The sequence below is a fragment of the Coloeus monedula genome (genome assembly GCF_965178545.1).
Source record: "Coloeus monedula genome assembly, chromosome: 3".
Taxonomy (NCBI): domain Eukaryota; kingdom Metazoa; phylum Chordata; class Aves; order Passeriformes; family Corvidae; genus Coloeus; species Coloeus monedula.
The window spans coordinates 93,701,615-93,719,459 of record NC_138783.1 but is presented as its reverse complement, the minus strand read 5'-3'; the positions used below and the strand labels follow the sequence as shown (position 1 = coordinate 93,719,459).

The window sequence follows — 17,845 nt, the reverse complement described above, 5'->3', positions numbered from 1 at the left end:
CTGGATAAACTTCACATTTTGGAAGTTAAAGGTAAAAAGTAACAGCTGTCAGACTGAACAGTGCTGTTACAGGCACAAAATAAATTGACATGTCTATTGAATGAGAGAAGTAAATGTGGCTGGCATTCTAAAAGGCTTGTCCAGGAGATTTAATTAAAGAATTTTTTTGTCTGTTGTTGCAATGTCTCTTAAATAAATTAGTGGGTTTGCTTTGTATGGTAATTCATAAAAAACAGTAAGAAAAGTATAATATTTTCTTTTTCTTTTTAATACAGTCAGAAATTTTCTATGAAAAGTTTTTCCTCTGATACCTAAGGGTTAGTAACTTCACAATCTGTACTAGTTTTAATGAACCGTGTACTTTTTTAGTGAACTTTACAGCAAGGCTGAGGAGCTAGTGAGGCCACTCAGAATTACCGGGATTCTGTTCCCAGCCCTCAGACTCCTTTGGGACTGAACCACTGTACTTTCTAGAAAATTTGGACATCACTGAAGTGGAGGTAGATTGAGAATCTCAAGCTTTTAAGGTTCCTCAGTCAAATTGAAGCCTTGGTTGTACACTGAATATCTGGGAAACCACAATGAATCTGTGAAGTTTTCCAGAAAAGTGTTAAACTACTTTTCACTTTAAGAGTTCTTCATTTCTAATGCTAAGTACCTGGAACCCTTGGAAACCTCAACATTATTATTAAATTACTCTTCAACCTTCCAGATACTAACAGTTCCACTAGGCTTGGAACAGAGCATAGCATAACAGCTCCTTCAGTCAGTGGGGCATTTTTTGTTGGCTTGCTTTCCTCCCTCCAGTAAATCAGTTTGCTAGGAAAGTGAAATAATTTCCAACACTATAATGAAGAAAATTGCATACTTAATCATTATAATGATCATTTCTTTAGTGAATTTCACTGCCTCCCTACAGTGGAAATACTGAATAGAGGAGAATGTTTCCAGCAGTGGCTAAATGCCAAATATGCAAATCTCTGCCACAGTAGAGGTTGATTTTTAATAATTTAATGCTTTTTTTTGTTTGTTTCTCCTTTCTTCTGTTTTCCCTCTATCTGTTGTAGAGCTGGGAAAGATCCATGAGATTGCTGGTTGGAACTTGATGAGAAAAAACAGAACTGAGAATTTTTATGCTTGATTTTTATTTTTGTCAGCCAAATTAAAGCTTATTTCTAAGTTACTGCCTGAGAAATTCATCCTCTGTGGCAAAGAGTTGTGTAGGCAACTGGCAAGTTAGTATATGCACAAATTAGAAATTTGTTGTTAGGTTTTCATACAATAATGGAGGTTTCTCTTGGCACCTTCTGTTAAAGAGAAGATGAAGTAACCATGAAAGTCTTGCTGTTAAAAAAAAGTATTAAGCCACTGCTGTTTGTTCATTAGCCTCCTTGGGTAGGTTGTAATCTTAGCTGAAGAGCAGTACAAGCCAGCCCTGAAAAAAAATTTATTCCAAGAGAATTGATTCCCTGTTCCCAAAGACAAGTAAATGTCTTTTGAATGAAGCTCCTTGTACTAGCCATGCAAGAATATGATTGGTCACCCCATTATGGGAGGCCTTTGATACAGTTAGTTTGTGGTTTATCAGGGGCTTATCGTTGTTCAAAAATATTTTCTGGAGCTGAGACACAGAAAATAACAGGCTAAACTTGCTTTGCAGGCATCTTTCCCGGGAAACCTGCAATTAGTCCTCGTGCTGCGCCCAACGGGATTTTTTCATCGAGCTCTCTCAGACATTGCTTTCAGATTCAACAAAGATGAGCTTAAAATGAAAGTACCTGTAAGTAATGCTCTGTTTTCACTTTACGACCAGGAATTTGTAAAAGTTCTTAAGGTAGCCAGTGAGGACCAAAGAAACCCCAACAAAAAGCCATGCTTAGAGGCAGTTCTAGCAATTTTAGCTCATTCGTGGTGGTTTGTTCTTGAAAGAGTATGTGAATTTTGAAGTAGATGCATTTCCCATGGACAAACGCTATGGTTTCTGTCATTTGAGCAAACACGCAATGGATGCCTGTTGTTAAATTGCCAGTAAACCCACAGATTGTCCTTTTGTTTGCAAGTGTACAGCATTTCTATTTTAAAATTAAATTTGAAACTATATGAGCTGATGATATAAAAGTTGTGCTTATCAGATGTAAATTTCAAGGGTGAAAGATGGTCTTTAAGAAAATTTCCCCCCATCTTTCACTTATTTTGGGGAACTTGACAAATCCATGTAGACACTGTCGTTCTCTCCTGCAGACCCAGGATAACAAGGGAAAATGAACAAGAAATGGATGTTGCTTTTAGAAAATAGCCAAGTATGGTTTATCAAGATAAAAAAATCTGGCAGTGTTATGCTGTATAATCCATAAGCTTTTTTTTAATGTGCCTGGTGCCCATGCTCATATTCAGTCATTTACATTTACATCGTCTTCAACTGAAAGAACTGTTAAGTTTGTTTTCTATACCCACAGGAAACAGTTCCATCTCTCACTTTTATATTAAAATGCATCTTCTTTGTCAGTGTCTGAAGGATGGGGCTTAGAATCCTTAAGAAAGGACTTGTCACCAGTGATCACGTTCACTTTTTTCTGTCCTGACGCAGATCATAATGCTGGGCTCAGTATCAGAACTGCAGGGTTACATTGATAAGACACAATTAACAGAAGATCTTGGTGGCACCCTGGATTACTGCCATAGCAGATGGCTGTCCCGTCGCACTGTAAGTCTTAGGTTTTGTTTTAACTTTTCAGCCTAATGGACCCTTCTGTTTTATACCCTGTCATTTATAAAACAGATTCCAAGTGATGCAAGTTGACTTGCTCAGTGTGAGAAGATGTTCCCAATGGTACTTAGTCATCTTAGAGAAATAATATGAGTAATAACTTGGGAGTGGTTTTCTGAACACTTGGAGCAAAGGAACTACAGTGTGTTATTGTGTGGAGGTTTATTGGTTTTGCTACAAGAATGGAAAAGCTCAAGTTGTAAAATAACTCCAGATTATAAAAATATGAAGAAGATACACCTGATACAAGCCTAAGAAAAATATACAATTAAGGAATTAATGGTGACGGTATCAGTTGCTTGCAGAATTATACTTTGGCCATTTTTCAATCTTATAATTCATCTGTTTGGGTTTGTTTTGAGAGTTATATTTTGTGTGCATGTGTTTGTTTGTACATATGTGTCTGATGAACACAAAACATCTTTAATGCTTTTTATTCCAAAAGGCTATAGAAGGTTTCGCCCAAAAGGTTAAGCAAACAGCTCAGATTCTTCAGTCCTTTGGGACTGAGCTGGCAGAAACAGAACTACCAAATGATGTGCAATCAACCAGCTCCCTTCTTGCAACACACACAGAAAAGAAGGACAAAATGAAGGTATGTAATTTCTGCGAAGGTGCTGTCTTCTAGTTAAACTGTTTTAATTTATAGCTACCAATATAAATGGAAAATATGGACAATGCTAATAGACAACAATAATGTGAACCATCAATATCTTATTGAACTCTATTTTTTTTGATGTTAAAAAGCCTTTTTGCATTGAAAAGTTACTTTTCTTGAAACTCAGTTTATGTATGTACAGATGCATAATGAATTGTATGCGAAACAGTAATTTCTTTGTAAGTAGTGGTGTGTTTAATTTCTAGTTTTGTTTGCAACAGGAAATTTGATTGTATTTGCATGCAAATTAAAATATATGGCCTTTGGAAGCATGAACAAATGTTCTTTCAAAAAGGCTTAAATGAAAGCTATTTGGCGGTTTCAGAACTGTGCATCTAAAATTTTTGAGATATTTGTAGCCTAAAGCAACACTAGAAGGCTGTCTACCATGAAAATTCAACTCAGTTATACTGGGATCTTAAGATGGTAAACATGGAAAAAGCTGACATTTATCATTTACCCTCTGTTGTCAGCCACTGCTTTTAATCAAACTGTGCTTGCTTGAATGCTATTGAAATCCTTCTTCTAATTCAGTGCCTTGTGAATTCTGCTTATAAAAACAGCAACACACAACTACAGCATGTGGGGATTTTGTTTTGTTTTGTTTTTGTTTTGTTTTGTAGGAGGATATCAGGGTAGCAGTAGAACAGGGAGATGATATCCTGGGAAGTATTACAAAACCAGTTACTGAGAATCCTGAATACAAACTGAATCAAGATCAGCTAGACAATCAAACAACAGTAGAAAGGTGAGAGGTGTGAAATACTAAACATGCTGCTTTTCTGCTTTTTCGACCCCTCCCCAGCTCTGTTATCTAATTCTATATTTATGCTTTGCAAATAAGCAAATGTTGCAATGTGAGCATTATAAAACACTTCATTCACAACTCCTCTGTTGTCAGATCTGTCCTGAACAAAGTATCTGCCTAATGCCCACTGTGGGGTCACCTGGCTATAGGGAAATGGGGTTGGAATTCTGATCTCACACAACACTGTTCTTTTCATTTTTGTCACATTTGGACTATATACTTGAGCATCTTTTCCTTATTTAAAGAATATCAATGCTTTGTTTAGAAACTGAAGTGCAATCCAAGGGAATTTTGCTGCTGTACAGAAGGCAGGAGGGGAAGACTGAAGTGAACTCTCCCTTTTTTTCAGTAGATTTGTACATTTCCATTAGGTCTCTGAGAAGTGGGAGGGTTTTTTTTCTTTTAAACCTTATCAGTGTTGTTAGTAGCCTTTAAAGGGCTGCTAGGGAGTACACCACTCTTGAAGTATCTATGCACCAATTTCCTATATGCTTTCTTTGGGCATATAAGTAATAGGTGTTGTTTTCCTTTGCTCCCTGCCTGCCACACACACGCCCCCCTCAAATTACTGCCAGGTTTGAAGACATTGTATCACTGTAGCACAGATGTAAATTTTCACAAAGCTATGAAAGCATAGCTCATTTCCCCCAGGCAGTATTCTGCATTCTTTTTTTGTCTGTCATTCTGTGTTTCTGCTACACTCAGGCCGACTTTTCTTTCCAAATAACTGTCCTTTCCAATCCACAAAGCTTGGCAGAAGTCACTTTTTTTTGGTCACTGTTGCTATCATCTATCCAAGGACGATCAGGGTGGGGGTTGCTAATTTATCCATAACATTCCTATTCGATACAATATCTGGCGGAAGCTGGAACAAACTCTATGTGTGTGTGTCACTGCCTTTTCTCTAGTTGGTTTTAACTTGTAAATTACGAGTTCATTTCTGTACTGTTGGAGACAAAAGTGCATTAAAATTCTGATGTGTAGCCTTCCCTGGATGTAGCCTAAGCACAGCAAAGTGCACTGTATAAAGTCCATGGGATATCATACTGTCAAATGCAATAATAGAAGGTAAGTTAAGAAGTGAAAGGTTTAAGTCATTTGCCAGAATTATAATCAAAGACGGGTTTTTTTATCACAGTACAGCTGTACACTGGCCTGTGATATTTAATTAATAACTCTCCTTGGAAGAGAAGGAACAATGGCCTTCAGGTTTATAGTGAGCTTTGCTCCAAAGAATGAAATGTAAGGGCAGCTGGCTGGTCACAGCAGTACAAATTTTTACCTTAATTTTTCCTTATATCCTAATGCTTGGGTTCCTCTGAGTCTTAACTGAGACACATTTATGTATTTTATTTATGTATGTTAACCCCAGATCCCATGTCCCCAGGCCAAAGCTGAGAAGGTGCTTAAAATAAGCATTTGCCCATTTTTCAGAATTTAATGTTTGTGTTGGGTTTTAGTTTTTTACATCAGTGTTATTGTAGGAAATGATACTGTGCAATACAAAAAATGTTTCCTGTACCCAGTTTATTTGTTCTGGAAAATACTGCTTTGGGGAGGCTTTTTGTTTACTGTGGAAGATTGCATTGTCCCTGGAAGGTTGCACCCATCATTCTTAGAGTATTTTTTTAATGTGTTTTGTTTCGATTTTTTAAGGCTACTGGCTCAATTACATGAAACAGAGACCGCCTTTGATGAGTTTTGGGTTAAGCACCAGCAAAAACTAGAGCAGTGTCTGTGCCTTCGGAATTTTGAACAGAATTTCAGAGAGGTGAGAACTTCTTGGTGTCAGTCAATATTTGGTAATGTAGAAATGATTCAGAAGAAAATACTTCCTGCTCTTGTTTTTACAATTCTTGTGTGTATTTGAAAGCTTTTTCCAACCTTTTTCTTGTACCTGTCCTTATTTGACATACTGCTATCTTTACTAGTTTGAATTCTTGCCTATGGAGACATAACATCTTTTTCTTCTACAGTCTTAGGATATTTTGTTTCCATGCACTCAGCAGTGTATAAGCATTCAAAAGCTCATTTGAAACCTGTTCTGTACCATAGAAACAAAAAAGGCTGCTGCAACATTTTCATCTTTCCAATAGGTCCTTTTATGGAACCAAGTCTCAACTAAACCTTCTGGCTGAAATTTTATGAAAACTGTCTCCAGCACTGTGGGTGGGAAGTTGCAACCACAGTGTCAGAAGCTGGGTGGAGGCTGAACTACAATTTTTACTGCCAGTTTCTGATCTCATGTTGTTTAACTCATGTGCTTGGTGGCACCTACAGACCCTTTATCCTGGTGTAGCCAATATTGGAGCACAGCTCCTATGTCTCCACAAGAGCAACACTCAGAAACCCTCTTGCAAGCATTTGTCTGTCTCTAAACCAATTGCTAGGGTGGGGACCTCTCTCTCATGGTTTGCTGTTAACATTAATGTTGCTTTGTGTCATTGTCTTCTGGTAAAAGCAAGATCATAAATGTTTCCTTAGCATTAGTTTTCCTGCATCTTTTTCAGTACCAGGAAACAAGATTACTTCACTGCCTTTTCTTTGTATTTGTTTTCATTTCGAATTGGGGGGAAAGGTAGGCTAACAAAAAAAGGTGTTTTATCTCTGTGCCCCAGTAACCACATAATGCAAGTCACCTGACTGCAAATAGTGGCTATCAGCTATTTAACTCTGGTCTCCAGGGAGGTGGCGCTCTCTTTGTTCATACATAGCTGTGTCTCATTTCAGGTCAAAGCAGCTTTGGATATTGTGTCTGAGAGGCTGTCTGCTTTCACAGATGTGGGAAACAGCAGTTCACATGTGGAGCATATTTTGAAAGATCTTGCCAACTTTGAAGAAAAATCATATGTAAGAACTCTGCAAGCCTCCTTAATTGCTACTATGACAATGCATATGCAGAGGGGAATGGGATTTGGTTGTTGAGTGCGTCAGCTTAAGCTGACAGCAAAGCAGAATCAGTGTCCCAGGTAATGTACAGAAAGAACCTGGAATAAAGCCTTTAGCCATTGGAGCAGAGTAATTCTTGGACATTCCTCAATAAAGAGCAGAGTGACCAGTCACAAAGTTGATTGCTTCATGTAGGAATTCCATGAAGTGTTTACATAGCCAAGTTTTGCATTTACTGATCAAGGGGCCACTTCTATTCCTATTAAAGCCACATTTTTCAATAAATCGTAGAAATAAGAAAGCTGCATATTGAATGTACCATAAAGATGGCCAACAGAAACATACACTGAACAGTGTAGAAAGGGAACCTTTTTCTGATCTGTGCTTCACAGTGAAACAAGTTGCTCTTTACCTGAGGTCATTGCTCTTAAGGGTGAGATAGGTATTTTTTAACTTGAGTTCGTATTGTTGCTATAGCCCAAATTGCATACATACACACATAGACACTGCTGAATAATGCATAGAAAGACAGCAATGGTTCCTTCACAAGAAGACCTGTGATTAAATTCACTGTTGTTTCTGAAGTACTCTGGTACATGAAAGTTCTTGGGCATCTGGAATGACAGGAAATCACTTTGATTTATTAAGCAGGACAGCTATTAACCAAAGATGTATTCTTTATCAATATGTGTATTTCACTGTGTAAAAACAATTTTAAAATTTTTTCATTGATCTTGATCCAAGGAAAGATGTACTTAAATCAGTGCTTGTTTTTTAGGAAACCGTAGCAAAAGCCAGAATGTTAGCCTCAGAGCGTGATGCTTTTATTCAAAGCAATCATTATGCTGTGGACTCCATTATTCCAAAATGCAGTGAACTTCATCATCTTTGTGATGCCTTCACCACTGAGGTAGAACGGAGAAGAAATCTTCTTAACAAATCTCTGGAACTGCATGACTTACTAGAGAAGGTAAATTTAGTATGCAACAGTTGTTTCCCGAAACCTCAGTCAAACAATTGTCATAATGGTAGGTAATGTTATCTCCATGTGCTGGAAGTTTTCTCTTTAAATAGCTGAATACATGACAAGGTTGAGGTGTTTTAGATTCTTAGTGTATGATGCTGACATTGGTGCATTCTGAGCCTGTTCTTTTCTGTTTCTAGTCTATGAAGTGGTGTGATGAAGGAATTTACCTGTTGGCTTCCCAGCCGGTAGATAAGTGTCAGTCTCAGGATGGTGCAGAATCAGCATTACAGGAGATCGAGAAATTCCTAGATACTGGTGCTGGCAATAAAATCAAGGAGTTGAATAAAATTTACAGAGAGTATGCACACATCCTCAATGAAGACCTAAAGGTACCAGATGATGTTTATGTATCTGTGTGTCCATTTGTTCATTTTAGAATTGCTCTCTTGTACTGCCATTGATAAAGCTACATAATCAGTACTAGGAGTTATACCTGTGAACTGGAAAGCCAACACCTTTCCGTGCCTGAGTCTTATCATATCTTTGGATAAGCATCAAGGGCTTCAGAGACTTTTCACAACTACTTCAATTTTTCAGACAGTAAAATTGCTTTTAAAAAAAAATTCTCCTGCGTGAATATTTATCTTTTTTTTTTTATGTAGCAGAAATGTGCGATTTTTTTTTTAATATTTTTGTTTTCTTCTTGGTTGATCTCTTCATGTAACAGAACCTTTAGACACTCAAAAAAAATTTTTTTAAATTGAAACTTGAATCTCAGATTTCTCTATAGTAAGCACACAAAATATTTTTGAAGTGATGTTCCAATTTTTAAGTGTACTAAATCACAGTAAATTACACCTTGTTAAGAGTGAAGAGTTAGTGTAATATTTCTGTATGTGGTATAAAAGTAATTGCAATTTTAAATCTATATGCTGTAGATGTCAAGGTAGCTTGTTGATAGGTCTCTGACAGGAATTTAAAAATTATAATCAATTGTTTAAATTATTTTTTAAATTTAAGTTGGTTTTTATTTCCATGGCAATGGTAGGAGCATGTGCAAAAGGTTTTCCAGAAGCAAGAAAGTATGGAAGAAATGTTTCAAAAGCGGCAAGTAAGTCTTAAGAAACTGGCAGCTAAGCAGACACGTCCTGTTCAGCCAGTTGCTCCAAGACCTGAAGCATTTGTAAAATCCCCTTGTACCTCTCCAGGTAAGTATCAGTATTAGCCTTTAATTTTTTGTGCTATGCTGAGAAACTTAAAGAAACTTCCAGCCATAATTTGTGGTTGCATGAGTATCTGTGTCAGATCTGATCCAGTTCTAACTTCTGTGTGATTCTGGTTTACATGTTTAGGTCTTCAAAGAGAAAACACGTCCAACTCAGAAAGCAGCGCACTTCGGAGGGTAAACTACAGAAAAGGAAAGGTATTTTTTTTTACTTTGCATTTTTCACGCATGCACTACTTGAAAAAGTCATAGTGCAACAGAATATTCAGGAACTCTCAATAAGAAAGAGGGACTTCCACTGAAAAAGTGATGGCATTCTACCAGTTGAAGTAACGCTGGTGAAACAGTTATGTGGTTTAAATAGGGGCTGCTTTGTTGCTGGGCTGGTTATGAGGGAAGGTAAAGTATATAGCTGCCAATATTAGGAAAAATGTTAGGGGCAGCAACATATTAAGTCTATGAAGAGGAAACATTTTTTTTTATTTGCCTGTAGTAAGTGGCTACTCTTAAAACCATTGACTATGGAGAGGTGGTTGTCAATGGCTCCAAGACAGCTTCACCTGATCTAGTGGATTGCCATTCCCAAGTGGGGATGGTATTCCTGCCCTGCATCCAGCAAGGGAAGTATCCTAACAGCAGCAACAGAAACAAGTAGTTTCACACTGGTTTGGAGAGTTGAATCAATTCAGCAAAGGTTCAGCAAAAGACAATACAAGGAGGAAGGCAGAACCACATGACCAGGATGGACAACATTTGGAGAAAAGGGGTGGTTCAAGGAGGGATTGAAAGCAGAACCCCTCTCTTTTTTCAGCAAGCCATAGTTAGGTTTAGCCATTCAGTAAATGTTTTAAGAGTGAATTTCTGTATCAGGTTAAGAAGTAACCGGAAAATTAGCACAGTACCTTACTTTTAGCTTGGAAAACAGACTAAGGCCAGTGTCGCCTACAAGATTATGCTGGTGCTCTGATGTCTTCTTGAAAAGGGGCTTTGAACCACCACCTTTTCTAAACTGGCCTCTGATGGAGAACTTCCCACGTCCAATGCTGTGTGCTTCAAAACCTTCAGGCTGACTTGAATTTTTTTCACAGCATTCTTGCAAACTGCCCTCATTTTTAGTGGAGTACAGTCTTTCCAGTGGAAAGTGCTGAGCACAAAGCTCTGTATCTTAAAGTGTTCTTCCCACATCTGTGATGCTATGATTATTTTTTTCATTGTTTATTTGTTTCCTTCTTTAGAGTGAAATGACTGAACTCCATCAAAGCAGAGGAGGATCTACAATGGATGATGAAGAAAACCTAGCTGTGTTACGGCAGTAAGTATATTTTGATAAGCAAAAGTGTGTGTTTTCTCTGATCTGGTTCCAGCAAAGCCTGAGTTTGGCTAAGGATTTGATAAAACCAGTATACTTCTTTGAAATAACCCTCAGTGCTTTTTGAAATGCATTGGCTATGCTCTGTGCACAGAAGAAGATATTTTATGTTGCCTGGAGCATTATTTAGAGTTTGAGTAGTAACAGACTCTACCTTTGCTGCAGTGAGGTGATACTGTGGCAGGACAACTACATATTTTCATTTCAGAGATGATACAGTTTTGAGTAATAAGCCTCCTGTAAATCTGTTGAAGGTTTTGGTCTCCGTGCTTTGAGACTTTGTCTTTTTATTGGACTCTTTTTAGTTCCTGTTTTCATAAAGGTTACCAGAAAATCACTTGTATAAAAACCGAACAGCATCACTTATGTTACAGAAATTACTTAGTACCACCTGCAATGCATATAGCAGACCTTGCATTTTTACTTCTAAGCTGGCTACTTAAATGATCTTTTTACTGTTATAACCTTCTGTTACATCACACAAAATCACAAGGGAAGGAGTTTGGGGGGAAGTATGATTCAATGCTTAATCATTAGGGAAATGAAACTTAAAGCATCATCGAGATATTTAAAGTGTTCCCTAAATGCCTCTAATTTAAAATTACCAGTGTAGCTTTAAGTCTGTATTTGACAATCCTATGCAGCTCCAACTCCAGCTCCCATAATAGCTGCAAACACAGCATAACCAGGCTTTGTACATACAATGATAAAACACTCCACTGCTTCAATTCAGTTACTACAGTGCTTAAACTGCTAGATTTGACTTTTTCCTGTTCAAACACATTTTCAAAAATTTCAAAATGTTTTAAAAATACATATCTCTCAGCAAGGATATATGAACTGCCAAAAGCAATATCCATGGAACATCATGTTTTCCATTACCTGGAAATTGTTCTTTTATTGTCTGAAGTAAAGAAGAAACACAGACAAAATTAATATTGCCTCATTACTTTGCATAAGTAAATAGGCCCTCCTTAATTATCATTCTTTGTCCACAGGCATGTAATGAATGAACTTATTGAGACTGAACGAGCATATGTGGAAGAACTTCTCTGTGTTCTTGAGGTAAAGACTAAATTTCACTGTGGATATTAGTGAATCTCTTGCATTTCATGGATGCTCTTATGTTTTCCTCACCACTGTAAAGTCTCTGTTTGTTCTGTCAAGCAGTGTGATCATTATATTTTTCCTTTCTCATCATATTTTCACAGAGACAGCAGTATGTGACTTTTTTTCTAGAAATAGTCATACAACTAGGATTTTGTATTAGAAAGCACGAATTGAGCAGAAAATAAGATATGCCGTAGTATTTAGGTGGAATCATAGTGAGATTTGTAATGATCATTAATTCCTGCAAAAGTTCTTTCCAGAGTCTTGGGTCAGTTCCAGGAAGGTCGTGTGTCACACAGGAATGTGAATCTGCATCAAGAGACTCCTGTGTCAGGAGAAAATTTGTTTCTTACATCTTTCTTTGCATATCTTTAAGTGATCTTCCACATGTGTTGGGTACAACTGTGGGAACAGGTTTCTTTTTCATTACAGGCCTTGTAATAATCTGCTTATAAAAAACCTGCAGTTTTTCTGGTTGATTTGTTGGGAGTGTTTTGTTTGTTTAGGGTTTTTAGTGTTTTGAGAGAATGCAGATTAGTGACCTCAGGACCAGAGGAGAACAGTGCTGGGCTAAAGCCACCTGTGTCCTTATCTGTGCCAGATAAACAGACAAGAGAATGTGTGCTTATATGACAAGTGGAAGATGTGGGAATCTAAAGCTACTCCATTTGATACCAATTCAAATGGAAGTGCCTTAAACAGAATTTTTAGCTTAATTGTTTCTGTTACCTGCACAAGTAAATACAGTCAGCTTATTCCTTCATAATAATGGCTAAGACAGGCATGAAGGCTTGTGTGTGTACTGGAATTTGGGCTCTAAATTCAGACATGTAAAGCCTTAACAAAAAGAGTATGAGCTGTAATTTGTAAGCAGTATGGGAATGCAGAGCCTTTACTGGGTGAAAATTATTGCAAACGTTTTATCCTCACTTATCTAGAATTGCAGGAATTAATCAAGTGTCTTTCTAAAGACTCTGTGTGTGTCTGAGTGGGGTGATGGAAAAACAGAATTTGTATGCTTCTTTCATGATTAATACTGAGCTCTTTCTTGTCTGTCTGTCAGCCTGAAGGCAGACTGCCTTGTTAGAGAGAGAAGTACTGCAAGTAAAGGGAGATAGTCATTGTGCCTCTCTCCTGTGCTGTAGGGTTATGCTGCAGAGATGGACAACCCCTTAATGGCTCATCTAATTTCACCAGAACTGCAAAATAAGAAGGATATCTTGTTTGGAAATATGGAAGAAATTTATCACTTTCACAACAGGTGAAGATCTGCATTTTCTTCTAAGAACAGCATTTGGATGAGATTCTTTACTTTGAATTTTAATTTAACTCCTTACTGAGTTCAACTTATCTATCTGGCATGTCAACATTGTATTGCACAGAAGAGGAAAAGCAAAATATCTATAAAAGATGACCAAAGCTGTGTGAAACTGCATATTTGCAGTAGGTAGAATTTTGCATTGTGGTCGTCTTTCTGAAGCAAGATATTTGGATCTGGTTACAAGATAATTAAAGTAGGCTTTATTTGGGTTTCTTTTTTTTATTACTTTTGCTATGGAAAGTGAATTATGGTTCTAAACCACAAACTCTTACATCTTACATTTATGTTTAAATAATATATAAAATTAATATATAAAAAACGTATGTATTTATATATATTAAAATATATTTCGAGTGACCTCTCTGAAGTCTGAATCCTTGCTGCTAGAGGTGTATTTCTTCATATGATAATATTTAAATTCATAGGAAAGAGAAATTCATTTTCAAGAGGAGTTAAGCCTATTAAGTAGTTGTTTCTTATTCAGGTAAAACTGAATGAAAGTTTTGCCACTGATTTTTTTAATTTGTTTTTTGGGTGAGTTTCCTTTTAGTTTTGGGAAGGTGATTTTTGGGTTGTTTGGTTTGTGGTGGTTGGTAGTACTTGGAAGCAAAACCCAAACACTTTAAACTGTACAAATCCTGCTGCTGAATACATAAAGAAGAGAAATTAAATCCCCCTTCTTTCCCCAACTCTATATTTGATTTCAGTTGCAGCAACAGTAAGCTAAAAGAAATTGGTCAGAATATTTGTTTTAATTTGCTAACCCTTTTAAAGTGCATGATCTAGAAGAATTGTGTTTTGTAGCATTACAACTCTGTTTCCAACAGTTGAGAGAACTCATTGCGAGACTGTGAACATTATGACAACTTTCTTTAATGTGTGCTCTAAGAAAATTCTCTTCCTCATAGAATATTCTTGAGAGAACTAGAAACCTATGTGGAATACCCAGAACTAGTAGGACGGTGCTTTCTGGATCAGGTATGTGTTGCCTTTTGCTGGCACTTCATTCACAAACCTCTTTAGGACTGCAGCACATGAGAGTGCTTCTCATGTAGCAATTGCCACCATATCCCCTTTGTTTGTCCTGAGCATGTAATAGGCTGAGAATGTCGATGTTATTTGAGGGTTATTTTCCCCTGTGCAGCACAATTAATTTTGTTAGGAAAATCTACTATCTCGTTAAAAGAAAACTGCTTTTTTAAAGTGGCAGTTAGGAAAGCATGAAGAGGAATCATGCATTGCATTTTTTCTCATCACTATAAATGGTTGGTTTACTTGGTTTGATTTCTTTATTGGATTGTTGTTGTTGTTCTTTTCTGTTTTCTTTAAAGAGGACCTCAACAGAGTAAGTCCAAAATATTTTTATTCTGAAAATAGAAAGCTATCACAAAATTAAACTTTTTTAATCGGGGATGTACTAAACAATGAGACTCAGCTGTAGTATACTAAAGGCTAAATTAGAATGTGTGTATGGAAATCAGTCTCCTGTTGTTGCTGCCTGTTGATGCTCTAAAGCTCCTGGGAGGAGCCGTCCCTCCCCCTTCTGTTTACTGGCTACATCCATGGAGATGCTGTTTCCTGAAACTGAGGGATGGAGGTACTTTTGTGCCTGCTGATTTCCTACCTGGTCTTTCCTTTATATCTGTGATTACTATGACATTTTCAACACTCTTTATTTCTTTTTGCTTTCAACAAGTGCTGAAGTAATGCTATTTAATGTCTGAAGTAATAAGGGAGAGCAGACTGCTTGGTTAACCTCAGTGTGACTCCCAGTGAAAAACACGTTTGTGAAAGGAAAATAAAGAAAAAGGACAAAGTCTTTTTTAAAAACTGCACAGTGGGTCTCATGGCTGGGCAGTCAGAGATATTTTTCATATTGTGGTAGAAATATATTTGTAAATATAACATGTACTTCTTCATAAGATGTTTAGCATTCAACTGAAGCAAAAATTAACAGGAATATTTTATTTTGAAAGTCCCAAATTAGTAGCCGTTACAAAATCAGTGATTTTGCAATTCCTTGAGGCATCCCAAGCAAAAAACAATGATTCAATTTTTGTTGGTGGTTGTTTTTTTCATAGCATTATTGCAAATGAAAAAAAATGTTATGAGCTTTGTCTATTAAAGTCATAGGAATTTATGAACTTTTTGCTTGTCTCCACAATTCCAGATGGAAGACTTCCAGATTTATGAAAAATACTGTCAAAATAAACCTCGATCCGAAAGTTTGTGGAGGCAGTTTTCAGACTCTGTATTCTTCCAGGTATGCTTGCTTGAATGCCTAAAATAATGGTAGGTTTGGTTTTGTTGGGGTCTGGTTTTTTTGTTTGGTTTATTTTTACTGAATTTTCTCAAGAACAAATAGCACAAATACTGATTAGTGTCCTGATGAAATCCAACACTGATTACAGGAATGTCAAAGAAAACTCGACCACAAGCTCAGTTTGGACTCATACTTGCTGAAACCCGTTCAAAGAATAACCAAATACCAATTATTGCTAAAGGTATGTCTTTCTAAACTACATTTTGTGCATTTGTTTTTTTAAATGCTGCTTCTCTCAGCCTGCTGGAAAGAAACCTCAAAGTTAGTGAACAGATGTGTAAACAGAAACACACACATTCCAGTCCATCAGTTTTCAGCTCAGTTCTTTTTTCTTTCAGTCAAAAAACTTAAAATAACCAAATGTTTCGCAGGGACATCTTTTGTAACTGCTTTTGCCCTTAGATTTCTGCTGAAAAGAAGGTGAAAAGTTAATGAGGGAAAATCAGAAGGTCCAAGAAAACTTTAAACCAAAGAAGATAGAATATCTGAAGTACTTGTTACTCTTCAGTAATAGTCACCCCACCCATATTGCAGGAACGTGCCTTGCTGGGCTTAAAGAAATGCACTTGACAGAGAGCACTGTATGGTGTTCGTGTGAAGGATGCTGTTGCGATTCACTTAAATATGCTATACTGAAAGAACAAAGTAAGAGCAATGTACTATAATAAATTTATTTAAATTAATATATAACATTTTGCCATGTTTGAACTAAGAAATATTAATCACAAAGACATGTTATAATAATTGTATTTAACAGGAGCTTAAAAATTTACCTCGAACCAGATTTACTCTTGAGTTACAACTGAGCTGTTAACAGCCTTTAAAGAATTAATTACGTTAGGCTTGTGTAAAGAGAGGAGAATTATAAAGGTTTTTGACTTAAAATATCTTCACTTTCTACAGTCTATGAGTAAATCCTTATTTTCATACTGTGAAGTCAGAGGAATCCCGTATGAACTTGCAACTGTGTTTTTTCTATATCAAATTGTAAGATGCTGCTTCACCAATAATCCCTTTAGAGAAGGGATTATTTTTTAAATGTGTAGATAATACTCAATGCAGTAAGTTTAAATCAGTTATTAGCATGCCAGGCCTTGCCATAATTAAAAGAGTAAATTAAATTTGACTATGTTTTTAAATTTGTTCACTTCTAAAAGTAACAAATGAAAGAAAAACCTATCCCTTTGTTTGACGATTGTTGGTTTGGTTTGGTTTGGTTTTGGGGTCTTTTTGCAATTGTGATGAAAAATGTTTGCAAAGTTAGTCTTGTAAAATTCTTACATACAGCTTACACAAACTCTAGATGAACAAAATATATTTGGCTAATGAGCAGGAGAAATGAGAAGTAAATCTTTAGGATCTATTGAGTTCCAGCCAGTATTGAACTAACTAGATTATATGGTATAAAGCTGTACTTTGCTAACTTTAAAATCACAGTCACAGAATGGTTTGGGTTGGAAGGGACCTTACAGATCATCTCATTCCAACCCCCCACCTAAAATTCAGTGTTAAAATTTGAACATTCCTGGTTGCTACTGTTTCAAAAGCTAAGTGTGTTCTCATTCCCTTGCACTCAGGAAATGCTAAAGTACAGTAAGAACTGTGAAGGTGCTGAAGATCTTCAGGAAGCGCTAACTTCTATACTGGGCATTCTTAAAGCAGTTAATGATTCTATGCACCAGATAGCCATTACTGGCTATGATGTGAGTAGCAGTATTTTTGCTTACTTTTAACTTTTTTTCATTTGGTTTTTTAGATATATGTACAGCATTCCCTATACTGTGTACTAATAATGAGAAGAGTGTTCTACAAAACATGCCTTTAAACTTAATTGTGTAATGAAAATAATGGAAAAGGGATCTCTTTATACTCTTTTGAAGTTTTCCTGCTATGACTAATATTTTCCTCTGTCTACCTAAGTTTTTTTTCTTTGGTCTTCTGGACAGTGAGTGAGAAACTGAAAACTGTCATGAAGAGCCTGGGTTAGGCTACAGCTGAATGGGTGTGGATACTAAGTTTTTATATCTATATGTAAAACTACACCCAAAACTTTCAGTTCCCAAAAAAATAACAAAACTCAAAACAATACATAAGCAGATTTGGAGCAGAGTTTGGGGGAAAAAAACAAACAACCAAAGATGTGTATTGTGGTTCCCTCTCTCTGTGGTAAGTTCTTGGTGTCTCTGCTAGAGGTACTCTCAACTGTAAAATCCTGCCGGAACAGTGTCAGCCAGTGAAAATTATATGTAAAAATCCAACACTGACTATATTTTTATTGCATTTCCAAATCCAACATAAACACTGGTATGAGAGATTATTGGGAACAACAGACTTGTAAAGACCTGTTCAGAGTATATATTTTAATCTGTTGTTATCTCTGTAGTTACAAATATCACTGGTTTTTTGTT

At 36.6% G+C, this 17,845-nt stretch overlaps 1 protein-coding gene across 7 annotated transcripts in view; it reads left to right on the top strand.

The window, feature by feature from the left end:
• The window catches only part of MCF2L (MCF.2 cell line derived transforming sequence like), a 98,241-nt gene that overhangs the window by 68,695 nt on the left and 11,701 nt on the right, over positions 1 to 17,845 (top strand). For all 7 annotated transcript variants that reach the window (XM_082279364.1, XM_082279358.1, XM_082279360.1 and 4 more), the window contains 17 exons: positions 1,661 to 1,780; positions 2,588 to 2,704; positions 3,213 to 3,362; positions 4,049 to 4,173; positions 5,890 to 6,004; positions 6,964 to 7,083; positions 7,901 to 8,092; positions 8,287 to 8,478; positions 9,138 to 9,297; positions 9,442 to 9,512; positions 10,550 to 10,626; positions 11,682 to 11,748; positions 12,939 to 13,054; positions 14,023 to 14,092; positions 15,285 to 15,377; positions 15,526 to 15,618; positions 17,015 to 17,140. In XM_082279364.1, coding sequence (XP_082135490.1) covers positions 1,661 to 1,780; positions 2,588 to 2,704; positions 3,213 to 3,362; positions 4,049 to 4,173; positions 5,890 to 6,004; positions 6,964 to 7,083; positions 7,901 to 8,092; positions 8,287 to 8,478; positions 9,138 to 9,297; positions 9,442 to 9,512; positions 10,550 to 10,626; positions 11,682 to 11,748; positions 12,939 to 13,054; positions 14,023 to 14,092; positions 15,285 to 15,377; positions 15,526 to 15,618; positions 17,015 to 17,140 — 2,004 coding nt within the window. The remainder of the gene's footprint in view (positions 1 to 1,660; positions 1,781 to 2,587; positions 2,705 to 3,212; positions 3,363 to 4,048; positions 4,174 to 5,889; positions 6,005 to 6,963; positions 7,084 to 7,900; positions 8,093 to 8,286; positions 8,479 to 9,137; positions 9,298 to 9,441; positions 9,513 to 10,549; positions 10,627 to 11,681; positions 11,749 to 12,938; positions 13,055 to 14,022; positions 14,093 to 15,284; positions 15,378 to 15,525; positions 15,619 to 17,014; positions 17,141 to 17,845) is intronic.